Source organism: Zootoca vivipara, chromosome 3, assembly GCF_963506605.1.
Source record: "Zootoca vivipara chromosome 3, rZooViv1.1, whole genome shotgun sequence".
NCBI lineage: Eukaryota > Metazoa > Chordata > Lepidosauria > Squamata > Lacertidae > Zootoca > Zootoca vivipara.
In genome coordinates, this window is record NC_083278.1 from 17169495 (window position 1) to 17195843 (window position 26349).

Sequence of the window (26349 nt, forward strand, 5' to 3'; positions counted from 1 at the left end):
TTGTCACTTTTAGGCAATAAAATGCATACTTCTGCCAGTTATTTGACATTACACTGGCTTTGGACAATTGCCTTTCCCACATATTAATAGTAACTCATTATGGACACAGGACTGGTATTTAGTTAGAGCAGGCCAGCTTTTCTAGAAAAGAAAAGAAAAGAATGAAATAACTATTTCATATTGCAAAAAAAGAGAAAGAACCCCAGATGTTTTAAATTTTCATACAGGGGAAAAACACAAAGTTCTATTGTTTAGGAAAGTGATCACAAACATGAAAGATTAAAAAGAAACCACCAAGTGGTTTTGGTGTTGTTGTTTTATTATTTTCTAAATACTTAATTACATAGCTTCATTTATTTCTACCTTTTCCTCTCTGCAAACACAGGCCTATAAATAGCATAATGCTACATTAGGGCAAAGGTCCTGAAGCACCTCATTGCAACACGTTAGCATTTGAAATAATACAGCCGGTTCAGAGGGAAATAGCATTTCACAAGGAAGATCCAGGTGGCAAGGAAGATCCAGGTGGCAAAAAGGTACCCATAAATACCCCAGATCAAAACATGCATACTCGGAAGGAAAGTTTCTGACTTCAACAGGAGTAGTCGCAACTCCTGGCAGGTATGCTTAGTTAATGCAACAATGCAGTGGGAACTTAAGAATGCAGAATTAAGGGTCATTCAATTTCGTTTATTTCCAAATAAAACTGCAATCCTATGCATGTTTACCTGGGAGTAGGGTTGCCACCTTTGTTCTGGCAAAATACAGGACAGAGTGGGGAGGTTGAGGGTGTTTTTTTTAAAATAATAATAATAAATTAATCTAGTGCTAAATTGTCTTCAAAGCAATCCGTTACATTTTATTGCAGCCTAATGGGATGGCTCCTCTGGAATTTGTCACACACACACACACACACACACATACACCACATACATGAATTTGTAAATCTGTCTGTGCTTGGCTTAAATACATGACCTTTCAATCACATGCATTTGGAGAGGATCTCTAACTTGGGAGGGAGAGAGAAGACCTGAAATACAGGACAAAACTGTATCAGTACAGGAACATCACATTTTACACTGAAACATGGGACAATCCTGTCTTATACAGGACAGGTGGCAACAAGTTCAATTGAAATCGGTTGGACTTACTTCAGAGTAAATATGAAGCAGTCAGGCTGGTTAGGACTGCAGTTTGCAGCTTTGTGTGTTTATCGGGAAGCAAATCCTATTAACAACTCAGAAATGTGATAGCACAGGGGAAATGGCAAAGCTAGGCTAAGCCCCATGGCTGAAGGCTGCAGCTGACCCCTTCTCTGAAGAATGATTAGCTTTTAAACTGCTGGTCATCTGAAACCAGCCACATACTAGCCCAACTCAGCCCAACTCAGCCCTCCAGGTGTTTTGGGACTACAACTCCCATCATCCCTAGCTAACAGAACCAGTGGTCAGGGATGGTGGGAATTGCAGTCCCAAAACATATGGAGGGCCGAGTTTAGCCACCACTGCACTAGCCCAAAATACTTTGTGCTGCTCCTGCACCTTTAGCAATGGGGACTTAGCAGGTGTCTTTTTCTGTGGCGAGGGAGGGAAAATGTTGGGGATAGCTATCAGAATCACAGGGGTGAGGCAGCCCCAGTAATCATCCCAGATCTTAAATATATTTACTCAAAAGTAAATCTCATTGAATTCAATTGATTTTAGGTCCCGGGTTTTACTCCAAAAGGCTCCCATGGGATTGCAAACAGATCAACATCATCCCTTCCGGTGATTAACAATTGCTGCTGGAGCACCTGCCCCTAATTCAGTGAAATTGTGGGACAGTTTTTCTTTATAAAGGGGACCCAATCAGATTCCACCATTTAGAATGTGTCTGTTTTGTTTGTGGTCTGTGTTGTGTCAGTGAGGAGCTATCCTGTAAAAAGAACTGGATGAACTTGGACTACCTGGACAACACTCGTTTGGAAACATGAAGAGTGTAGAAAAGCTGCTTTGCAGGTAAAGTGCTTTGAGAGAGGGCTCCTTCTCTCACACTTACTCAGTTTTGTCTGATCTATTTACATGGTTATTTTTTCTTTCTTGTTTGTAGAATATTACTGCTTTTTCTCTGGTTCCAGTCTGGAGTAGGGAGGAACGGACCGGCATTTACTCCTCCAGGTTGGATAAAAGACTCAATTGCTTCCTGCCCTGTTAACCATGGCTCTAGAGGAACTCTAAAAATTGTTTATCTTCGTGTTGTGTGATTACTGTATTATTATTGTAACTGTAAAACCTTTAATCCCTTTTAGGTTTTATAGAAAGCACCTGTTCCTCCAGTATATTTTGGGTGAAGCTGGATAAGTCCTTTCTTCAGGACAAATTCTTCACAGTAGAAATAATTGGTGAGCTGTAATCCCTGGGAAAAGAGAAAGAGGGCATCACTTCATGCTTGCAGCCTTACTCCTATGTGTACATGTTCCTGTGGGAGTATCATTCAATTATTTCAGGGTTTCACAAACTTGCTTTTTAGAACTACAACTCCCATCATCCCTAGATAGCAGAACCAGTGGTCAGGGATGATGGGATTTGTAGTCCAAAAGCAGCTGGGGACTCAAGCTGGGGAAACCCTAGATTCTATCAATGGGGCTTACTTGGAAGCAAGTGTGACCCAATTAAGCTGTTTACAAGAGGACATAGGTTTTTCTCAGTGAAAATTCAGTAGCTCTAACCTGAAAAGTTCATTTACCATCTATGTTGACATGTATTTTCCTGGAGTTTCAGAGATCTAATAAATTACTGGGGGAAGCCATGAAGTAATGAGTTTCTGAAGGGCAAATGTTTAATGGCCAAGTTCTAAACTGGCTTCCTGGGTGATCTTGATTGTGAATAACTGTTCCTACTGTGGGTAGGAAGGCTGAACTGAAAACTACAAACCCTTCAATTGCATTAAAATAACACTTGAGCAAGTGTTTAAAGGATGGGTGTGTCTGTCTGTTAACCAAGTTTGTTAGTGTCCATCTTCATCACTTAGTTTTCCTTGAAAGCGAGATGGATGGATTGATAATCCCATTTCCAAAAACTGCTTAGCCAAGCCTTGCAATGACAAAAGTATGCTAAATTGAAATTATAATGTGTCTTAAAACAATACCTTCTTTTTAAAAATATACACACAACCCAGAGGACATGCGCCATGAACACTACATTTGAAGGCTATTTTTAGCCATTAAATATGTTGTTGGGATAAGCAATTGGCTCTAAACTCCACTGAAAGTCTCTAAAGATGGTAGTACATTCTTAATTGTGATGGCATGTTTGACCAGAATAAACTAGCAGCTAACACTCTGCTGTGTGTGTCTCTCTAGATCCCTCCGGTGTCTCGATTCTGCTTGACGAGGAGCTAGAAGCTCGCTGTGGCTATGTCCTGTCAAATGATGTGTGGGGTAATACCATATTCCGGGCTTCTTTTCTTGGCTGTCATGTTATAAATGAGGTGAGGCCAACTAATGCTCTGCTTGCTATACTCTCCGTATCAGCAGTGCAAGAAAGGTTAATGTGCAGTATTATTGTTCGGTGCCCCCTACCAGAATGAAACAAAGCATTGTGTATGGATCTATGAAACTTCTGAGAATTGTGGCAGGGACTCATGGCTTTGAAAGCTCCCCTCGTTCAATCTAATCTTTGGTTTTACATTGAGGTAGCTGCTTTTGAGTCTTGCAACGCTCAACGATGGTAGAGAAAGGGAAGCAGAGGCTGGATTTGATTTTCCAGAGATGCTGGATTTCCCCTTACCCAACTGGGGACCTTCTGGATGAACGTTGAGCATTTATCTTGATTTATTTGAACAAAGTTTACATGTAGCTTAGACATAATTCAGCAGCGCATTCATCCTGATTTGCCTGTAGTCATTCCTGTTAGTCATTTGTTCATCGGACTCGCTTCAACGCATTCCTATGTCCCTTCCTGACTTCATAAAAGCCCACTTTAAAAAAAAGATTTGCTGCACTCGAGTTACAGAACACTCTAGTCCAATCCAATTTAATTGAGCAAACCTAAATTTCCAGTGTGTGCTTGAATCCCCCAAAATAGTTTGCAGGGAAGCTGAGTAGTGTTATTGGTTACTAAGTAATGAGTAGACCAGCTGTGCTTCCCCCCCCCTTTTTTTTTTGCCTGCCCTCTGTGTACATATTATGCTAAAAAACACCAAATGCACTTCCAGACTCTGATACAGGACTGCAACATTATATCCCATTGCAAAGAAAGCGGATACCTTGCAATAAATTAGGAATGATGCTCTTGCAAAACAAATCTGCTCCCCCATGCAAAAAAATGATAAAATGTTTAGTTTATTGAGGCAAGAAAGGTGACAGAAAACTACTGTGTAATGTGCAGGATAACAGCCACATGACAGCGATGCTTTATAATCTCCATGCAGTTGCTCAATAAATTCTTACCCAGAAGCCACCCAGTTTCAGATCACACAATGACAAACATAGCTGCCAAGTCTCCCACTGAAAAATGCGGGATCAGCAGCAGTGCAGCACCGGAAGTCGCATGTGGACATGTGTAGAAGCAACTTCCTGTGCCACTCTGCCTGCTTTCTGGTACCCAGACATGGGCAGAGCGGCACCCGAAATGGAGCCTCCCTGGCAGGAATAAAATCCGGATGATTTCCGGGGTTTTTTTTCTATTCAGGATAACAGCGGGAAACGGATTAAAATCCGGGGGTTTCCTGCAAAAAAGGGGAGTAGTTTGGATTTGATATCCCGCTTTATCACTACCCTGAGGAGTCTCAAAGCGGCTAACATTCTCCATTCCCTTCCTCCCCCACAACAAACACTCTGTGAGGTGAGTGGGGCTGAGAGACTTCAAAGAAGTGTGACTAGCCCAAGGTCACCCAGCAGCTGCAAGTGGAGGAGCGGAGACACGAACCCGGTTCCCCAGATTACGAGTCTACCGCTCTTAACCACTACACCACACTGGATCTCTACTGGGGAGACTTGGCAGCTATGATGACAAATGTCATGGGATGGGCAGGCATCTTCCTTTTACTGGATACCCAGGGAAGCAACTAGTACTGAGCGAAAACATGATTGCCATCTTTGTGGAGCCCAGTCCCCCACACTTCCTTTAGATAAATCCAGCTGATAATTTTAAAGTTGTATGTGCAGAAAAACAGAATAAGTCACTCTTTCATTTTTCATACAATTGAGTTATGGGCCCGTTGTTGTCAAAATGGCACCATTCAAACAGGTGGGGGAAATCGGCTGAAAAGGAAAGAAAAAAATCAAGCAAAATAAACCTAAAGAGGGCTACTCCCAGACCATGAGGACTAAGTGAGCTCAGAAAACATACAATTTTGGAAAGGTAGAAGAGGGAAGAGGGAATTGAAATGGAGTATCCAGGAAAAGATACATCAATGATTTGCTGGAATACTGAATAGGAACATTCCATACTTCAGCATTTTGTAACGGGAACCACTTGTTGTAGGTGTTCTGCTGCCCAAGCATGCTAACCCACACACATTGGTGTTTTGATTGTCAAGAGAAATGTGCGATGAGAGAAGCTGGGACAGTAATAATAATAATAAATAATAAAAATGTATAATATTTATACCCCGCCCATCTGACTGGGTTTCCCCAGCCACTCTGGGCGGCTTCCAACAAAATATTAAAAATACAATAAAACGTCAGACATTAAAAAGCATCCTAATGAAAGGCCATAGATGTGGAGGCAACGGGAAAACAATTCTGGGATACCGCATGCTAGCATTAAATTGAGTTAGTTTAAGGAACCAGCTATGTCGGATTCTCTGTGAAAAGCACTGGGTTGGGTTTTGCAAGAGAACACCAGCAGCAGCAGAATCTAGTATTTAGGGAAGCTTTTAATGTTTAATAGATGAGTGTATTTTAATATTCTGTTGGAAGCCGCCCAGAGTGGCTGGGGAAACCCAGCCAGATGGGTGGGGTATAAATAATAAATTAATAATAATAATAATAATAATAATTAATCTGCTGCAAATGATGCTCAGTGACAAAAACTACAGAAGATCAGTGTTCTCCTCAGATATTATATCCTCCTTGAAGATGTAAACTACAATAACACAACTGATAATAAATGCAGAAAACTTGTACAGATCATCACTCTCGCTTTGTTAACTTCTTTGGTGTGGGGGGAATGCATCTCTATCACTAAATTCAGTGTTTTCTTCCCAAACCAATATCCCAAATGATTGCAGATGGATGAAAAGTTCTCGCTTACTTTAAACATCAAAGTGTCATTATTCCAAGACCTGAGGGCAGCCACAACCTACCAACACCCCATGCACTGCTCCTATTCTTCATGGGCTCCAAGGGAAATTCTGTGTGAAGAGAATTACATGGAGGTAAGAAATGGTTCGATATCCGTCTTAAGAATGAGTTGTGCTACCGATGATCCTGCCGTGTGTAGGAGGTGAGCAGCCTTCCTCCTTTGCACAACAAATAAAAACATTGGACACTTAAGTTCTCTAAAGAAAGTGCTAGGAGGGAACTGAACAGATTTGGACCTCATAACCTGTTGCACATTCTATAAATAAATATAATATAATCTCGTTTCAAGGTATCAGTGAAGACCGATATCCCTGTGATTTCGGATTATGAGACTGCAGAATGGATGTCTGCATTGCCTGAGGTAAGAGGGGGGAAATATTTGATATGCTGGTTTTCGTAAGTTTTATTACCTACCTTTCATGGTAAGAAACACTCTAGAGTTGACTTACGGCAATGCAAAAACAGAAGAATTATAATTTAAATCCAATGAAAAATCAGTTGAATTCTCTCTGTCCCTTTCTCCCTCTGAAAGAAATGTTTTGTAAGAAACTGTCCATCCTATGTGTATATAATGGAATGCAGAGCCAAGTGCGATCATTTTTTTTTAAAAAAATTATTTGCTCAACGCACAACAGAAAAGGACAAAATAAACCATAGTGAAAATACAAGTGCAGTCATTATTTGTGGTCCACCAAAGGAACTTTAAGTAGTGGTTTTTGATTTTTTATTATTAAAAAGGGAAGGGGAGTTGTTAAAACTTTATCCTCGCAACTGTAAGGTAGGTTAGACTGAGATAGAATTACTAGTTCAAAGTCACCTAGTGAGGTAGCAGGTATTCAAACCCAAGTCTCACTGGGCAACATCTAATATTTTGTCTGCTACAACAAATCACATCAGTTCTGATCATGGCGTAGTTTCTCCAAAACCTCAAAGTGCCCACTGAGAGAAATAACTCCATTCTGCATGGTGGATCTGTAGCCATAACTACATAGCGGCCCCCCTTTCATGTTCATAGTTTACAAAAAATCTACGCCACTTCAAACCCACTGCCAAAAAAGTACCTATCACACTTTACTAATACAGAAAAAGTTGGGTATTCCTCTGGAATATATCTAGCTCATGAATGCCGGTGGATTTTGTGGCTGGTTGAAGATGTGTTCTGAAGTCTAGACCTTGCGTAACATTCTTTAAAAGCTTGTAATGAAATTGGAAAAAATGCACATTTTTGCTCTGAAGCTTAAGCCCCTTGAAAATGCTTATCAGCCTAATACCCCCCCCCTTTAGGCACGAAAAGTTCTGTATCAGATATGGCAGCTGATATTCTATTCTCCTTCGGGGAGAAAGAAAACATTGGTGAGTGACGCCGACAAGCTTGGCTACAGTTTCAATAATACACTGGCGAGAGTGTTCCTCCGGTCTCCCTACTCCACAAATGAAACGGAACAATCAGTGGTGAGTTAATGGTAGAAGATGGTATTGCTCAGATAGGTCTCATATTCCAGCTGGACTAATAAAACTTTACCAAACGCTGTTTTTTTTTTCTTCAATAGGCTAATGGGGTCACTATGAGCACAATCAGTTCCACTTCCATGTACAGGCAAAGGTGGCTGCTTCTGTTGATTGACACCACAGTGTCATGCCCAGTTGGTGAGTACCTCCCTTCTCTTACCCTAAAAAAGCATAGTTCATTCCTACAATTCAATGTGACCCGATTCTTTTCGGGAAACTGTTGCATGAATGTTAATACAAGCCAAGGCCTACAGCAACTTGAGTTGTATGTGTACTGTGTTCTTAATACAGTGGTGCCTCGACTTACGAATTTAATCTGTTCCGAAGGCACCTTCGTAGGTCAAAAAATTCGTAAGTCGAAAAACGCCATTGGAAACGCGATTTCCCATAGGAATGCATTGGAAACGGAAAAATTTGTAATTTGAAGCAACCCTATCTAAAACCGCCACGATTTCCTTTCGGATGTTGAGACATTCGTAAAAGAGCGGCCATTACCCCCATTCGTAAGTCGGAAAATTCGGTTGTCGAGTCGTCCGTAAGTCGAGGTACCACTGTATTAAAAATGCATGCATGAGTACTAGGTCTTAAAATAAGATTTGGCCAGCTTGTGCCTGGGTGGTGTTGCAAGGCGATTCACAAACATTAAAATGTTACCTCCTGGTGATCTTGCCTGTTTTTTCTCATACACTGATCTGAGTCTTACTGATCGGCAGATGGTACCAGCTTTACGGATGCTGCCATAATATGGACTGTGCCAAGTATGATCCCCCGGTTGGTCCTTCATGAACCCACCTTTGCATCCCACAATATATCAATGGCGGTTGATGGGCAAAGAATAGAGAATCCTGAAAATTTCGGTTATACACTGGACCGTAACAACACACACATTGTAACGACTATCCCAATTGGAGCATCGGGGGGCAGGTTAAAGGTAAATATGATTTTTTATAAAATCAAACAATATGGAAGCGGGCTCAAATTGGTATACAAAAAAAATGCAATGCAAGTTTCCATAAGTTCAGTCAGCTGTTAGATCAGCACTGCAGCAAAGCAAAACCCAACTACGGTACAGTACTTATTTCCTTTGCAAATAGATATTGCAATCAACCCAGCTGGCATAGGACAGTTCTCTTGAGCTCCAGCACTTGTTCTGCATATGTAGATGAACTTTGAGGCATCATATGGGTTTACAAACTAGAAAATGGTATGAACTCACCCCATGAAACCTCTGCTTATGTACAACACTGTGGCCTGCCTTCTAGGTCTCTGAAGGAATGAGGTCTCTAAAACCATACAGCAGAAAGATTAGAGTGCTCATATTGACTTCATATTGCCATTGAAGTGCTATGAAGCCTTAGATCAGGGGTGTCAAACTCAAATTCATCGGGGGCCGCATCAGCAGTTTGGTCACCCTCAAAGGGCCGGTTGTGTCTGTAGGACTATGTGTCCACTCTTTATTATCATAAATTATTGTCACTGCATTCAATTATTACTGTTTTTTGTAATAATGTAAGCTCATTCCCGCCCCCACACGGATCACATTCCTGCGTCGTGGCGCGTGTGTGGGAGGGGATGTAAACGAGGGAAATTTGAACAAAAGGTGGGGATCGATGGCTTCCGGAGGGGGGGGCTCAACTAAACCTTCGGCAGGAAGGAGAAAGCCACTGCTGGGATTAAAAACCTGCAGATGGAAAGAGGGCTCCCCTCTCCCGCCCTGCGCACACCCAAACCCCGCTAGGCAGGATGCCACACGCTGCAACCCACCCCATGCTTTGGAGAGGGGCAGGAACATGGTGTGCAGCGCCAACTCCCTGATTTGCTTTTGCATCCTCCCTCCTCAGCGCCAGAGTCCCTTCCCCTCGCGCTGAGGGAGGGCAGCGCATTTCTCGAGGAGGAAGGCGGCGGCAGCCCCAGCGGACGTGCATCTTCGCCTCAGAGCTGCTCTTCCCCCCACCCACGCTGTTGTCATCTTCGCCGCTGCCTCTCCCTACCGGGACTGCAGGCAGAGGAGGCTTGAAAACCTCCCCCCCCCAAAGAAATTCCCCTCCCACCTACTCAAACCGCGAGACGACTCCATCTGGAGCCCTACATCACGAGGGGCTGAGAGGAGGCGGCGGCAGAGCGGGAAGAGCAGGAACCCGTGCTGTCGCCGCCTCCTCCCTCCCGGCCGCCCCCCGGGGAGCAGCTCCGCCGGAACTGAGAAGTCAAAGGGCGGCTCGGGGGTGGGGGGCAGAGCAAAAGCCAGGCACCCTCCCGAGTGTCTATGAGGAGAAAACGGGAGAAGAGGGAAGAGAAACCCGGCTCCATCAAGAGAGCGGCTGTTGCGCTTAGCCTACTTCCCCCTCAGGTTCACTCCGCGTCCCTTTCGCCCGCTCGCTCGCCCACCTCCCGGATGCAGCCGAGGAGAGGAAGGGAAGCGGCGGGCGGCGGCTCCCCAGTGCCGCCTCACTCGCTCTCAGAGACAACAGCAAAGCCCGCCAAAAAAAAATCCAGCGCTGCTCCGTCCCGGCACCAACTTTGCCGGCGGCGCCTGTAGGGCTTTCCTACCTCCTCGGCAGGCTTCCTCCTCCTCCTCCTGCATCTCACTTCCCCGTCTGGCCGCTGTGCCACCGCCTCCCTCAGCCTCATTCGAAATTGAAATTCCCTGGCCAAGGCCGTCAGCACGGCTCCAGCACCCCGGCCTCCGCCTGCAGCCCCGCCCCCGGTTTTGACCCTCGGCCAATCACAGGCTCCAGAACTACTGTCGGCGGATACTGTCGGCGGTGGCTACGCGGGCCACATGACGAGGTCTGGCGGGCCGGATTAGGCCCCCGGGCCTTGTGTTTGACACCCGTGCCTTAGATGGTTGAATCCATCATACCTGAGAAATCACTAAGGGTGACCAGAGTACTCCTAAACATATCTATGCACCAAATCTGATTTTTAAAAAGGTGTGCAGACATTCTTGATGGCTGCTTTTTAACTCTGGGGTGCCCTTCCTCTAGAGTTTTCTCAGCCTGCCTTCAGAAAGCAGTGTGATATATTTTTATTCAGAATAGCTTTTTGACAATATCATGTACTGTCAATCTATCCAGAACCCTCTGGATGGGGCAAGCTTTGAAGTCAATAAATATAAAGTGTTAAACTTCTGTTATTTGGGACAATGATAGATGCATTTCAGCTCACTGCAGAACAGAATGTGGGGAGATACAAACTCTGTATGTTTTGAGTTCAGGGGACTGTAGAGGTGGTTTTCACTGCTGTTCGTCTAAATCAGGCACAGCCAAACCACTGGTCCTGTTAGCTAGGGATGATGGGAGTTGTAGTCCCAAAACATCTGGAGGGTCAAGTTTGGCCATGCCTGTGTAAATGAATCTACTTTCCTTAACACTTTTTCCCCCTCTTGTAGAGCACTGTATCCAATGGTGTCTATGGGGCAGTATATAGCATTGACTTATTATTGGAGCATAGCTGGACAGATACAGATTGGCACTTGACCAAGTACACTGTGATTAAGCCAATCACCACACCCTTCATGCCTAGAATACCAAGAGTAGTCAATAGTAAGTGGGGCTAAGATGTATCTACTTTTCAGTTATATGTAAAACATAGGATTGCTGCTGGGCCATTGTATGAAGCTGTGCCTTGTTGAGAAAGTATTTTGATCTTATTTTTTTTATTAAGAGATGAATGTACTGTCATTAGTTCCTCTGCTGGGGTTTTTTAAAAAATAAAATCTTAATTTACCATTTGGGATCTAATCCCCTAGTCCTCCTGGGTCCTAATTTTGACTCAAAGATGGTATGTGGAAGGGTGTAAATGCAAGGCTTGTAGCTTTTTTTTTTGTCTCAAAGGTGAAGAAAACAGTTCTGTGGTAAAGGGTCTTTTTGGAGGGACAAGACTAAGATTCCAATTTCTTATTGAACAAATTGAGTTTGTAGGTTCCTTTGTAAAATACATCCAAGAACACACACCCTAGGCAGAATATAGATCCTTAAAGAAAACCCTTTCTTCTGCATGGAACGTTTTTGGGAGTCAGTTTACTAAACCTACCAGTTATTACCAGTGGCTACCAATTGACTTCCATCATTTAGTTACAAAAGACATGTAGATCAGTTTACAGAACTCGAATTCTAACCCCCCCCCCCCCCCGTCACATTCTTAAATGAGAGTAAGCTAATGGTAAATTCTCCTGAGAGTTTATTTTCAAAGTGGAGACCACGGGAAAGAAACTGTGTTCTAATGCACTGTTCTTAAACTTTGAGTCCTCGGATATTATTGGACTAAAATTCCCATGATCTCCAAAACACCTGGGTGCCTTAGGCTGCAGAACACTGTTATAATATTCATGTCTTCCCAGTGACAAAATGCTTTTGTCTTTACACAGACACTGTTCCAGAAACACGGCTCTTTGATGTAACCTTGGGAGTCTTCCTTCCTGATGTCATTCTGGTAGCACTTAAAATAGGAGAGGAACCTCTATCCCGTAAGGAAGCACAGCAAAGGGGTTACAAGATCTCCGACATTCACTTCCCCAATGGAACAATAGGCTTTAAACTGGTAGTACCTTTCGACGATCCCAACATCTTAAGAGAGGTAAGGCATGACATCTCACTGGGGCAAGCATTGTGCACACATAATGGTTGAGTTACTGGTAGGTTGGATACAAAAGCTATTTGAGTCTCCTTATGCATGTATTTTCTTGATCCCGGAATTAGACATTAACTCTAACCATACAAATGTGCATATAATTAACTTGATCTTGGCAAATATCCATGTGTTTCCCTGCACTGACCACTCAAAGTATTGAGAGTATTGGGTAACACTTGCCTCAACTTGATGCTTAAGCTTGATCTTGTGCTTTTTAGCTAATAATAATAAGAATAATTAATAATAATTTATTTATACCCCGCCCATCTGGCTGGGTTTCCCCAGCCACTCTGGGCGGCGGCCAACAGAAAAATAAAATAAAATAATTGATTAAACATTAAAAGCCTCCCTAAACAGGGCTGCCTTCAGATGTCTTCTAAAAATCTGGTAGCTGTTTTTCTTTTTGACATCTGATGGGAGGGTGTTCCACAGGGTGGGCACCACTACCGAGAAGGCCCTCTGCCTGGTTCCCTGCAATTTGGCTTCTCGCAACAAGGGAACCGCCAGAAGGCCCTCGGTCCTGGACCTCAGTATCCGGGCAGAATGATGGGGGTGGAGACGCTCCTTCAGGTATACTGGACCGAGGCCATTTAGGGCTTTAAAGGTCAGCACCAACACTTTGAATTGTGCTCAGAAACATACTGGGAGCCAATGTAGATCTTTCAAGACCGGTGTTATGTGGTCTCGGCGGCCGCTCCCAGTCACCAGTCTAGCTGCCGCATTCTTATGGTAAAATATTGGTGGGAAGTGGTGGTGAAAGCTAATATAAAGGTACATGTGAGAGAAGTTCATACCTAGAATATGGTGGTGGTGAGAAAAACATATGTGCAGTACTGTACTAGAGATCGTTCTATTGTCGTCCTTCCAAAGTGATTTTGGCATAACGTGACTATTGCCCTAAAAATCCATTCTGATTAAGCTAATGCTGTCAAATTCTCTCTCTTCATGGGTTTTATAAAACTTGTTTAAAGTATGTGAACAAAAATGAAACCAAGTATCACCTTCATGTGAACTACACTCTGAATGTGGGGCCTGAGCTGAGGTTGTATCACCACCCTGCGGACATAGAATGCATAATTGCAGATGTTGGTAAGTTGTTTTGTCTATACTGACGAAGTTATAACTCCTGAATGGCTTGTTTAAGTTGCATGCATGATAGCTAGACAATTCTTATTCTATCCTCTAGAAATATAAACCACTGGGAGCAATGAAATCTGTGTAAAACTGAGTAGATGAGTCAGTAAACTGTCTGGATGGATTTTCTTTCTTTGCTTTTTAAGACTTTAAAACTCTCATAGCATGTCCTAAAGAGGTCTTGTTATCCAAAGGAGAGGCAAATATTTGCAATACGTAACCCCAAACTGTATGAAAGCAGTCGTCTTTAGGCTCTGGCTTCCACCATCAAATCTAATTTGAAACAAAGAACCTACTTCTACTTTTCTTTTCTTTTCTCTAACTCCATGACTCCTCCATTTTTATTTTTATTTTTGGATACATTATTTAATCACATTTTTTTTTTAGTGTAAACCATCTAGGGCACAACCCCAAATTTGACTGTGTACCACCAGTTGGCCTTCCAGATGCTGAGGGACTTCAACTCTATTGGCCATGCTGGCTGGGGCAAAGGGAGTTGGGGGTCCCAACAACATCTGAAGGACACCAGGTTACCCATCCGATATTGATAATCTTTATTTTTTGCAACCAAATGGAGAAGTGTTACCAAACAGAGAAGCACTTTCTGGTGTCTCTACCTATTAGCCATTTCAATGTTAAGCCACTACTGTCAGAAGCGTCATGAGATGATATCTTTTCATATAGCTTAAAAAAAAAAACCAACAACAACACTTAGCAACTTTCTTTTTTCCTTTACAGAACTACCAGAAGGCATTGGGTACTGTGACAAAGAGAACATGTATTTAGCTGTTCCGATTGCAGGCCTATACAAATACTGGAGCCTATATGTAGGCAGTAAGCCACTAAGTCAAGCCACTGCCCTCGCAGATGGGTATTTTGTTACTGCAAATGATACTCATCTAATATTGCAAGTGCCTCTCTTTGCTGTTGGGATTACTTATGAGGTATACAACGTGATGGCCTTGGCGCCTAAAGTTTCCTTATCTCACTTGATCGGAAAAGCAGTGATATAACTAATGTGATTTTCTAGGGATGGCGAGCCAGCAGAACTCCAGATGTTGCAAGTTCTATCCGACCCCAACTAGCAGGGCTAATAGTGATGATGGGGAGCTGTAATCCAAAATCTTCTGAAGGTCCACAGGCTCCCCATAGGCTTTTCTTCTGCAAGGATGTGTGTGTCAAAGTATGGATGCCCAGGGAGGGTGGACAGTGCCTCAGATGATGGCAGGGGTGAACAATGCACAGGTTCTAGGTATGGAGAAAGGGGTATTCACAGGTCTCTGTAAGCTAGGGCTATTATCCTTTCAAAGCAATCCTAGTTTATTAGTCGTGTGGGTTTTAACGGATGATGGGTTTTTAATTTATTTTGGTTGATGAGATGATGGCTCAAATGCTTAACTTTTAACTAATGCTAGAATATATAAATGAAAAGTTAACCTTATACACTTCTTAACATGTTTAAAGGAAGTGTCATTTGAGAGAATTCGAGCCAGGTTTGATCTTCTTCTGAAGAAAACAAGCACTATGGAGACTTTGGATATCTTCTCTGTTAGCTGCAATTTTCGCTCTTCGCAATTCATAGGTGAGCTGTATTCCAGTCCAGTTTATCACTAAAATGGGGAGATGTCTTATGATCTGATTTATTGTCTTTTTTAAAAGTTTTTTATTTATACTTTTCAAATTTATACATTTCACATTACAAAATTAGACTTTCTTCCTCTTTCTGCAGTTCCTTAAAAATATTTAATATCTTCTGCAGATCCAAATTCATTTAACTTGTTCATTTAATTATGTACTGTGAATATATACTCTCATAAAAGTGCTGGTTATTACAATAATCCTGCTAATGTTTTTATCTGTTTACACTTTATCTGTAAATATTCAATGACTCTTATGATCTGATTTATTGTCACGGGCTTTTCTTAGTGTGCTACCCTAATGGAACAGTAACCGTATCTGCTCTCATGAAGACTGTGCCATCCATTGACATGGGCAAGACTAGGCTTAAGGACAGCACCTGTAAGCCTAAGGAGTTTACAAAGGAACAAGTCTTCTTCCAGTTTCATGTTTCTACTTGTGGTACTTCACTAAGGGTTAGTTCTTGGGCGAAGGGTGTGGAGAACAGAAGGGGAAAGGGGTGCTCTTTCCAAGCATGATGAACCTGAAACATTTTTCCTGACAGTTTGAAGGCGATCACCTTATTTATGAAAATGAATTATTATTTGAACAAGAGATTCTTCCAGCACAGGGACCACCAACTATCACAAGAGATCCAGCATACAGGTAGGAGTTACTGGTTTTTTTTAAAAAAAAGATGAAACCAGCACTACTCTAGTATCTAAGAAATGCCACTTTTTTTGTAGGCTTACTATCTTGTGCTACTACCCAATCAAAGAGACGCTCATGCAAAGTGCTGTGATCTATGGCTCCTCCTCTTCTTCTAGAACTCTTCCTACTGGCTATGGCACAATGATGACTAGGACAAATGTGGCAGGTAAGCAATCTTGTAAAATGCAAAAACCAGGAAGTATGTAACTTCATTTTGTGTGTGTGTGTGCGCGCGCAAGAGAATAATCATTAAATACTTTCTTCTCCTATAGGTCCTAGAAGAGCAAGGCAAGTTCTACATATCATCTCAAGCATGTTCAAAGGTAACATTTTCCTAAAGGGAGAAGGAGCTATACTAGAACTAAAACTGAATATATCACTTGTTTTAAAAATGATTTCCTTCTCTTTATTGCTCTTGCTGTTGGCAGATGAATCTTTCACAGAAACCTATGGGCAACATTCCGTAGCTCTCCAATACTCAAGCGAACCTGTTTATCTTGAAGTTGAACTAAAAGACGAAGCTCCTGGTGTCGAACTGTTCTTGGATAACTGCTGGATGGCTGGGTCTGAAGAGTTTGGCACCATTCCTCAATGGAGCATCATTGAAGATGGGCAAGTGGCTCTAAACAACTGTTCCATAACCATATTGATCAAGCTTCATGGACTAATGACTCTTATGTTTCCTCTCTCAAACAGATGCGAGAGCAAAGACAGTGGATCTGTGAGCTTCAGCCCAGTTACTAAAAGTGACAGAGTGAAATATCCCAATCACTTCAAAAGGCTGAGAATACAGATGCAGACTCTTCCTCTGAAAAAGGTACAATCCAAGTGAAACAGACAGGACCAGAAAATATTCATGGTGCAACTTCCAAAGTTGAAGCAATCAGTTCACAATTGTCAGTTTTACTGGAGCATGAGTAATTAAGTTCTGTGGCATTCCCAATCAAATGTCCCACCCCACATTTGCAAATATATTGGGTGGGAAGTGCATGATAATGTGACCCGGTGGGCAGTACTTAATTTTAGTTTCTTTGGGATTCCATTCTATATGGCAAAAGCGCTTAAGCCAAATGCCTACTGAAGTTCAGCAAAACCAGAAATGGCATACAAAGGGCCAATGCGAATGATGCCATGCAGGGGAAACAGAATAAGCAGCCCTAGAGTATCACAGCACAAACATCTGACATCATCCCTCTTTGCTAGTGAACACTGGTGGGAGGTCTAAGTAGGTCTTTTTCTCTTAAAAGTTCTGAATGGCATAGACCTGGTCTGCACAAGTTGTGATCCATCAGGTCAAATGCAGAGAACTCAATCATTTCAATGGTTTCCCTACCTCTTTGCCTTGGAATACAAGAGGGGGCTGTGTTGGTTAAGCTTGCTCAGTGCTTTTCTTGAGTACCTTCTCACACAGAGAGAGTTTTGATGCATCACAGTTACGCAGGACTGCTCTATACTGTTGTCATCCAAGCACTGGTCAGAAGTGTGTCACTTTTAAGCAAGTTTTTAAAGGCTGACACTTAGCATATTGTTGTTTGAAACAAAAAAGTGTAAAATCCCACTGCAACAAAGCTAGCATATTTTCATAAAGCTTTTTTTAAAAAAAACAAAGTCCAATTAAGGGATTATCTCCATAGAAATAAAGCTTGCTGAAGGAGAGCACTTGGGAATAATAATAATAATAATAATAATAATAATAATAATAATAATAATAATAATATTTATTATTATTATTATTATTATTATTATTATTATTATTATTAAGTTATACCTCGCCCATGTGGCTGGGTTTCCCCAGCCACTCTGGGCGGCTTACAACAGAAAAATGAAACATGTTCAGCTGTATGACTTATTCTTGCAATTTTCTAAGCCCGCCTGAAAAAAGGGTCCTTTAATTTCTCTCTTCCCCTTCTAGGTATACTTCCACTGTACTGTAAAAGTCGGCACCTGCCTTCATCTGCCTGGTAATGGTCTTCCAGAAGGACAATGTTTACAAGGAAGGAAGCCTGGTAGGTGCACCACTGAAAACTCATAACCGGCTGCTTAACTTTTAATATGTATTGTAAGGTTACTTGTCCTATCCCATAATTTCAGTGTAATGATGTTGTTAAAGATTGGGGGGGGGGGTCACCGGCTCTTTTCAAACTTCCTGGTAAATATATACCCATTAATTCCAGGAACATTTGACTATACTTGTCATACTTCAGATCAGCGTTCTGAAATCCATGGTTATACAGTGGCTGGACCAGTCTTGGTTATTCACTCCTGAACAAATTAAGTAGTCGGACACACAGATATACAAGGTATGTTTGGGGAATTTCAATAAGCAATATACAGAAGAAGTTACTTTTTTATATAGAATTGTGCGTTCTATAGTTGTGCATCCATCAGTATTGCTGATTGCCTGTGGCAATTCAGGGTTCTCCAACCTACCTTTCGTAGACTTACCTGGAAACGATGATTGAACCTGGGATCCTTTTGCATGCAAAGCATCCATTCTGCTCAGCTATAGGCCCCAGCCTTATAGCAAGATGGTATACAAGATGCTGTGTATGCAGGTCGAAATAATGCCTTCGGTCTTAAGATCAATAACCTAGGCCACAATTGGTGCTGCAATATATACGCAGTTAGGTTCTGCTGATGACAAATAGATTTAACCTGTCTGAACTTCATTGATGACAGATTCAAGCATGTCTAATTCTACACTGAATTTTGGGCAGAGTCTTTTTCCCAGACTTTGAAACCATAAAAATGAACCCCGTGATCACAGAACCGCAAGACTGGTGTGGAGACAAGGACACTTTGCCTATTAATCCTGTTCTTGATCCTGCCAGAGGCATAGGCAACAGTCCAAGACAATGGCCCATCACCTGGTTCCAGAAACCCCTTTTGACAAATTTAGCAGCTTGATGTAGCCACACCTGCTGAATGAGAAGTTTGACTTAACTTTCACAAGCTGTCGACCCAAAACACCTACCTGGTATAAAACCTATGCTTACTTGCTGAATTGTGGGACAAGGGCAAGTCTGTGTGGTCCATGTATTTACCTAGTAGGCACCCACATGTGTAAGGGGGCAAACAGAAAATTACTTTTCTTTTGCAGATATAGCTACACAGCCCTACTTGCTATGGCTGGCCTTTGGATTCGGTGCATTACCTGGGACTGATTTAAAATGTACATATTGGCTTCCTATGGAACCACTTCATAAATAAAAATCTGGAGGTGCAAAATGTGAGTTGATCTTATTTTAGGACTGAATTTGCTACTTCTACAAAAAGCATTTTGAATATTTTTGAATCTTTTTTTGGGGGGGGGAGTCAAAAGGCCTGTGGGTTGCAGTTCCAAACTCAGATATTCAGTGCTGGATTGGGGAGGGGGTCAAGACCCTTGTTTGTCAAAGCATACAGTCGTACCTTGGTTGACAAACGCCTTATGAGTTGAACGTTTTGGTTCCTGAATGCCGCAAACCCGGAAGTGAGTGTTCTGGTTTGCAAATGTTCTTTGGAACCCAAACATCCAATGAGGCTGCAGGAGCTTACTGCAGCCAATCGGAAGCTGCGCCTTGGTTTCCGAACGTTTTGGAAGTCAAATGGACTTCATGCTAAGCTATCGCCTTCTTGCATAGCCTTAGTTACAAGGATAAAATGAGAACCTTGACTTATAATGCTTTGTGTCTTACAGTAGAAGGAATCAAACTGTCTCATTCTCCATGACCAATTCATTTGTTCTTGGAGGCAGAATCACATTATTTTGTATCTACTCAATTGTACTAGACAGCTTGGCAAATATCCAGGGTTAGCTAGTAAAACATTTTGCAACAACCCATGTCTTTGCCATTTCAAGCAACACCAATGTAACTTTATTCCCCATTTTGTAAGGCCAAGAGTTGAATAGCTGGCTGTCAAGCAACAGCCTACTTTAGACCTCCTGCCAGGTGTGCATGTGGGCCAAACTACCTCATAGAATAAAACAAAGGCTTATGTAATGCAGTGAGCCACTTCTAGACAACTATAGTAGAATCACCAGACAAAAGTATGGCCATTGTTTGACATTAATGGCGCAGATCTTATAGGAAGTGATGCATCCCCATTTAGAAGAAACGTGAGAAGTGCATAATCTGCTTTTCTTACAATATAGCCGAAGGCTTCCCGTAAACTGTCCATGTCTGAAGACATCATAGCCAAGGGAGAGTCCACCAACCCTACCAATCAGCAGCTGCCCATCTGCTAAATTTACAGGCCCCCGGGACTGTGAAAGGCACTGCCAGAATTGCTTCATGCATTCATCATATAGTGCTGGAAGGCTGTAATCCTGCATGCTGACCTATTTTTCTATAGAATCACTATAGCTTATTGTCTCTCTGAAGCTCAGCAGGCTCTTTTCCGTTGGAAATATATTATTAAAATGTAGGGGGTTTTTTTTTTGTTTCGCAATCCCCCTACGAATCAATCTATGAAGGCTTTACGCAATGATTATTAAACCTGCTTGTAAGAGCCAATGTGACTTGTTTGTCGCATTTGTCTAATGTCATAGGTGTGGCAGATTGTTTCATACTATGCAAAATCCTTAAATGAATGTGGCCCCTGAAGGGATTTAATGCTTGTCTTGGGAGAGAAAAGGTTACCCACCCTTGGTTCCAGTATCTCCAATGAACAGAACCTGAGACAAGGTTAATAAAATAATCTGCTCTCACTAGAAAACATCCACAGTACAAACTGGTTACACTTCAAATTAACTGACTTTAAATTTAACAAATTAACATAGTGGAGTGGGGTGGGGAACCTAAGGCAGAGAAAATGTGTGTTCCTATTACCAGGTGATCCAATCTCAAATTCATCCAAGTTCATCTGGAGTAGGATTTCAATAGTTTATTTTTAGCTTTTCTTCTTTATCAAGAATAGTCTGCTTTAAGCTCAGAGAAGCATCTTCGAACTTAGGGTTTAGCTCCAAGACCTTGTTGAAGTCCTTCATGGCTTCATCAAAGAAACCTGCCTCAAAAAAAAAAGAGATGCCTTTGTCTTACTCTGCATATGACTATTGTACTATTTTTCTGTATCTCTTCTATCAATACAATATATTTAATATTGTTGCCCTGCAGAAACTGCAACTCCTTACTTTCATTGTCTCTCACAGAACCCCCCACAAAACCCAAATTTGGTGGGTTGCCCTAACAAATTTCATAAATGAATAATAATTGTTATTCGCACCCTTTGGACGCGGGTGGCAGTGGGTTAAACCACAGAGCCTAGGGCTTGCCAATCAAAAGGTTGGCGGTTTGAATCCCCACGATGGGGTGAGCTCCCGTTGCTCGGTCCCAGCTCCTACCAACCTAGCAGTTCGAAAGCACGTCAAAGTTTCCGTGTGCTACTCTGGTTCGCCAGAATCAGCTTAGTCATGCTGGCCACTTGACCTGGAAGCTGTATGCCGGCTCCCTCGGCCAATAACGTGAGATGAGCGCCGCAACCCCAGAATCGGTCACGACTGGGCCTAATGGTCAGGGGTCCCTTTACCTTTGTTTTCCAAAGACACAAAAAGTGCACACCAGATACTATTCCTTGGCATAGTGCAGGCATCCCCAAACTGCGGCCCTCCAGATGTTTTGGCCTACAACTCCCATGATCCCTAGCTAACAGGACCAGTGGTCAAGGAAGATGGGAATTGTAGTCCAAAACATCTGGAGGGCCAAAGTTTGGGGGTGCCTGGTATAGTGTAATGATTAATATACTGAATAATAAACTCTGAACTAATTTATGTTTGTATGTCTGTGATTGAGGCGTCAATCATCTGGCTTCATGAGTAGACAGAATTACAATGGAGCATATAGAATCTATTACAAAGCAGTTAAGTTAGTTAGCAATACTAATCTTAATTCATAGGCCCAATAAGACAAAGCAATGGGTATTACAGTGCAATTGTGTAGACTTGTGTTTAGGAACTATCCAAATGATTGAGTAAACTGTTTATATGTGTGGTAGAAGTATATCAGGTCAAGCAGGAGATTAAGCAAGGTTTCAGTCACTGACATCATACTTTGAACTGATCTATTTCTGATACATTAGTTTGAATCTTCTTCATAAAAGTTTATCTAATAAATCACAGCACACAAGTAAAAGGGCAGAATCTTCAAACAAATAGGAAACAAAGCAGCTTTTTCAAAGTCAACACACATTATGGACACTGTGCCCTTTCAGATAGTGGGTCGTTGTGTTCTAGGGTCAAACATTGCACAAGCAGTTTATTTTTTACAGTGCTGCATTTCTAAAGTGGAATCTTTTGGGAATATGGTGTTATGTAAACCCAATGGAAACCATGAAACGTGCTGCTACAGTTTTGCATTGCCTTTTTATTCCATTTGTTAAAGGGACTGGGTTGGCATTCGGGAGGGGGGCTAAAATCTGGGTTTCCTCAGTAGAAGGACTGATAATGGAAAGGAGGTTTCTGGAAAAACTGCTCATACACTAGCATTAAGCCCTGGCAATGCATAACCACAGGAGAGCACTGGGTTTGTGCTAGAGCAAGGAGCAGAAAGTAGATACTGTACCTCTCAAATGTTTAGCAGCAGCAGAACCTCTGATTGTACTGCTGAATATAAGGAAGCTGGGGCTAACCAGAAGTTCAGCTCAAAACTAATTCCTGCACATAAAAAGGTAAAGGGTAAATGGACCCCTGACCATTAGGTCCAGTCGTGACCAACTCTGGGGTTGCGCGCTCATCTCGCATTATTGGCCGAGGGAGCCGGCGTACAGCTTCCAGGTCATGTGGCCAGCATGAGAAAGCTGCTTCTGGTGAACCAGAGCAGCACACGGAAACGCTGTTTACCTTCCTGCTGTAGCGGTCCCTATTTATCTACTTGCACTTCGACGTGCTTTCGAACTGCTAGGTTGGCAGGAGCTGGGACCGAGCAACGGGAGCTCACCCCGTTGCAGGGATTCGAACCGTCGACCTTCTGATCAGCAAGCCCTAGGCTCTGTGGTTTAACCCACAGCGCCACCTGCGTCCCTAATTCCTGCACATAGAATTATTTAATTTTAAATTAGAATTAGCCTCTATTCTGTGGATTTTGGGTTTGATCCTGCAAGCCTGAAGTCTGCCCTGTTTAGGGAAGTTTTTAATATTTGATGTTTTATTCTGTTTTTAATCTGTTGGGAGCTGCCCAGAGTGGCTGGGGAAACCCAGCTGGATGGGCGGGGTATAAATAATAAATGATGGTGATGATGCTAGGGTGCAGCCTCACTTCATACAAGTCAAGCCTAAGAGGCCTGATGAGCACACAAGAATCTGCGTCAGAATCTTGATAGACAGGGTTTCCTCAACAAAGTGGAAAAGGTTCCCAGAAGGTAGAAAGTTTTTAAGCCATAGGTCAAGAGAACCTACTCTGAATGTTGCCAATTGAATTAGGACAAAGAAATACATTTAAATATCTAATAATGAAAGCTTACTTCCATACCTAGCCTATATAATATTAATCCTCTGTTATAGTATGGGACTTCAAATTCAGGCCAGGCTTCTATAGCTGATGTATAATCCTCCATTGCTTCATAGAAGTCAACTTTCAAATACTTGATCTGTCCCCTGTTGTTAAATGCTGTTGCCAGATCATGACTGATGAAAAGAAAGGGAAGAGAGTTATTGTCAGCTATAAAGATTAGGTGCTACCTAAACATAAAATAATACAGAAAATCTGTCCAGATTTTAAAAAGTTAAGACACGGCTAAAATAAATTGAGTTTTAAAAATTAGGTGAATAAAACAAAAAATCTTTTGCTTAAAATACATCACACTTTGGAACTACAGGAAGAAGATGCACACAGTACTCACAAATCTGTTGCAACATCTTAAGCAACAACCCAGGGCTAATCTTGTGCATGTTTACTCAGTAGTACCACATTTTGCAGTGAGACTTGCCTTTAAAGTAAAAGTACACAGAACTGCAGCTTTGGGATTGCTTCCAAAATTGCTTCCTGTGCAAAGGACACGGAGGTTTGTTTTCCAAATCCTCATGTCCTATATCCCAACTTTTTCTCCAAGGAGTTTAATGTGCTGCCAGTAGTCCTCCCCCTCCTCATTTTATCCTCACATCGATCCCGGGAGGTAGGTTTACGAGGCAGTAGTGACTGATCCAAGGTCACCCAGTGAACTTCATTGCCCAGTGGGAGGATATGAATCATGCAGCCTGGCACTCTAACCACTACACCACACTACCTCCCCTTCCTTCCCCACCCCCTTTTAAAAGGGAAAACGAGGGGAAGGGGCTGTGAAGTTCATTACTGCAGCAGGGATATTGAAGGATTTTGGATGGGGAGGGGGAGAAAGTACCTAACAGTTTCCCTGCGAAATACACAAACACACACACACACGATATTAATCTCATCTATTGGAACTAGAATCCCCACCTGCCAGCGCATGCGCAGTACTCGATGTAGCTACTGTACAGCTCTTCCGCCCTTTCGTACCGTCTCTCCCGAAAGGCTGCGTGCGCATCACGCAGGACGTTCGGCGCAGGCGCAGACTCAGCTGTCGGGCCTCGGTCCATTACTGTATTATTATTATTTTAACGGCCGCTGTTCGGATGTGAGGATTCCTCGGCGGCTCCCAACCCGCAGCTCTTCCTCCCAGCCCGCCACAGAGCCCCCTTCCCTCCCCTCCTCCCGCGTGCGCGCTCGCCCGCTCGCGCCCAACTATCCTTCGTGGCAGCCGTTGGGGCTCAGGCAGCGTCGCGCGTCTCTCCTGCTGTGACGTCATCGGGAAAGCACCAACCATAGATCTATTCAAGAAATTAAGACTGCCGAACGTTTCGGAGCTTCCGGGTTAGTTTGGGATATTCGCTCGGATGGCAGCTAAGGGAACGTCCGTGCGGTTTTTTTATGGGTTTGGGCTACGGAATCTTACGGGGGAATAATAATTATTATTTTAAATATTACTAATAGTATTTATGGCAGTATGTATGCATATGTGTGTGTGTGTGTGTGTGTGTGTATATATATATATATATATATATACAGTATATAACATTATATATACAAATAATAATATTAATAAAAAAGTGGTTGGATGGCCCTCTATCATGGATGCTATAGGTGAGATTCTTGAATTGCAGCGGGTTGGACTAGATGACCCTCGGGGGTCCTTCCAACTCTCACATCATAAAATTGTAAATTTAAAAAGGCAAAAATTTGGAAATGACCCTGAGCAATACCCTCCAATATTTTCTCCAGTGAAAATAGGGACGTCTCATTATCCATAAGGATAATTTTACTATTTCTACCCCACCCATCAAACTGGGCTGCCCAACACATATAAAAAACATAATACAGTAAAACATTAAACATTACAAAAAACTTCCACCTTCAGACGGCTCGGGTTGGAGGATAACTCCTTACCCTCCAACATTTATCTGATCAAAATAAAGATCCTAAGGAAAAGCAGGACGGCTTCTCTAAATCAGGGACGTCCCTGGAAAACAGAAGGGTCCCGCAGTGCAGGAATTGCAATGAAAGAATCTCTGATAAATGGCCATCGAACCTCTGTTTAGAAACATCCAATAAAGGAGTCCACCACATTCCAAGACATTTCCACATTTCCACTGTCCAAAAGCTCTTACCTTCAGAAAAGTTCTTTCTCATGTTTAGTCTGAATCTCCTTTTTCTTGTAATGCCTTCTTTTGTTCCATCAGTTCAGGTCCTACCTACCCTAGTCTAGATCAGAAAAGCTCGCTCCATCTTCAACTTGACAGCCCTTCAGATATTTGAAGAGCACTGTCATCACCTCTCAGTGTTCTCTTTTCCAGGCTTAGCAATGTCTGACTCCCTCATCTGTTCCTCAGAAGGCTTGGTTGCCACACCTTTAACATCTTGGTCGCTCTCCCCTTACCCCTATCTGGACAGGGGCACTACACGTACAGTACACAAATAAGCTTACAGGTGCATATTCTCACCTGGGTTGAAAATTGAATGTGCAAAATGCACCCTCTGCATGTAGTTCGCACATGCAGCCTTTAAAAATAGCTAATATCCTGCTGATCAGCAGCTTGGGCAGAGCGTGGATTCAGCCTTCACCCAATACCTGATTTGAAGGTGTTTTAGCTTTGGGAAAAAAAACTCTCCATGTGCTGCTGTGACTGATCTGTTTGAGCATGGGTTGCCATCACAAATTCTTTCCTTCCAACGTTTCTGGAAACTTGTTTGGCCCAGTATATAGTGTCCATACAAAAAGAAGAAGAAGGAAGGCCTTGTGAAGTAGAGAGTGACTTCAGGTAACCAGAGACAGACAGGACAGGCTTTCATTTTGTTTGTGTTACGTCTCAGACCTCGTTTATGTTAAGAAAGTGTCCTGCCAGACTTGAAGAAAAGATTCAGATCATTTCAGTTGCAGGAATGGAAGAGTCATTAAATTTCTTTTCTTTTTTTGAGTTCATTCCGTCCTTCTATAAGTTTTTTTTGGGGGGGGGCGAAGAGAGTGGGGTCCTA

At 42.4% G+C, this 26349-nt stretch overlaps 2 protein-coding genes across 5 annotated transcripts; one reads left to right on the forward strand and one right to left on the reverse strand.

The window, feature by feature from the left end:
- Window positions 1-474: 474 nt before the first annotated feature.
- LOC118082464 (uncharacterized) lies at window positions 475-18190 on the forward strand. 2 transcript variants are annotated; one of them, XM_060272435.1, is made up of 21 exons: window positions 475-621; window positions 1903-1997; window positions 2089-2156; window positions 2288-2380; window positions 3341-3468; window positions 6214-6360; window positions 6576-6647; window positions 7571-7738; window positions 7837-7933; window positions 8509-8726; window positions 11184-11337; window positions 12162-12370; window positions 13396-13513; window positions 14297-14502; window positions 15023-15140; window positions 15485-15651; window positions 15741-15841; window positions 15922-16052; window positions 16159-16703; window positions 17799-17892; window positions 18091-18190. In XM_060272435.1, exons 2-21 carry the CDS (start codon window positions 1969-1971, stop codon window positions 18150-18152), a joined length of 2925 nt encoding a protein of 974 aa, XP_060128418.1. In that variant the 5' UTR covers window positions 475-621; window positions 1903-1968; the 3' UTR covers window positions 18153-18190. The 2 variants fall into 2 exon arrangements, with proteins under 2 accessions (XP_060128418.1, XP_060128417.1); XM_060272434.1 differs by having other exon boundaries at window positions 18061-18186.
- TTC32 (tetratricopeptide repeat domain 32) lies at window positions 18180-24606 on the reverse strand. Of its 3 annotated transcripts, none has more exons than XM_060272436.1 (4): window positions 24277-24606; window positions 23332-23486; window positions 20698-20872; window positions 18180-18517 (listed from the first exon to the last, which is right to left on the reverse strand). In XM_060272436.1, exons 1-3 carry the CDS (start codon window positions 24414-24416, stop codon window positions 20745-20747), a joined length of 423 nt encoding a protein of 140 aa, XP_060128419.1. In that variant the 5' UTR covers window positions 24417-24606; the 3' UTR covers window positions 18180-18517; window positions 20698-20744. The 3 variants fall into 3 exon arrangements, with proteins under 3 accessions (XP_060128419.1, XP_060128420.1, XP_034965912.2); XM_060272437.1 differs by having other exon boundaries at window positions 18180-18520; XM_035110021.2 differs by lacking the exon at window positions 18180-18517 and having other exon boundaries at window positions 20251-20872.
- Window positions 24607-26349: the final 1743 nt, after the last annotated feature.

Coding starts and splice junctions, on each gene's coding strand:
- LOC118082464 (XM_060272434.1), top strand. CDS start 1,969: ATGAAGAGTGTAGAAAAGCTGCTTTGCAG. Junction 13,514..14,296: donor ATGCATAATTGCAGATGTTG/GTAAGTTGTTTT, acceptor TTTCCTTTACAG/AACTACCAGAAGGCATTGGG. Junction 16,704..17,798: donor AGACTCTTCCTCTGAAAAAG/GTACAATCCAAG, acceptor TTCCCCTTCTAG/GTATACTTCCACTGTACTGT.
- TTC32 (XM_060272436.1), bottom strand. CDS start 24,416: ATGGACCGAGGCCCGACAGCTGAGTCTGCGCCTGCGCCGAACGTCCTG. Junction 23,487..24,276: donor TACTGCGCATGCGCTGGCAG/GTGGGGATTCTA, acceptor TCTTTTCATCAG/TCATGATCTGGCAACAGCAT. Junction 20,873..23,331: donor ATTAATATTATATAGGCTAG/GTATGGAAGTAA, acceptor TTTTTGAGGCAG/GTTTCTTTGATGAAGCCATG.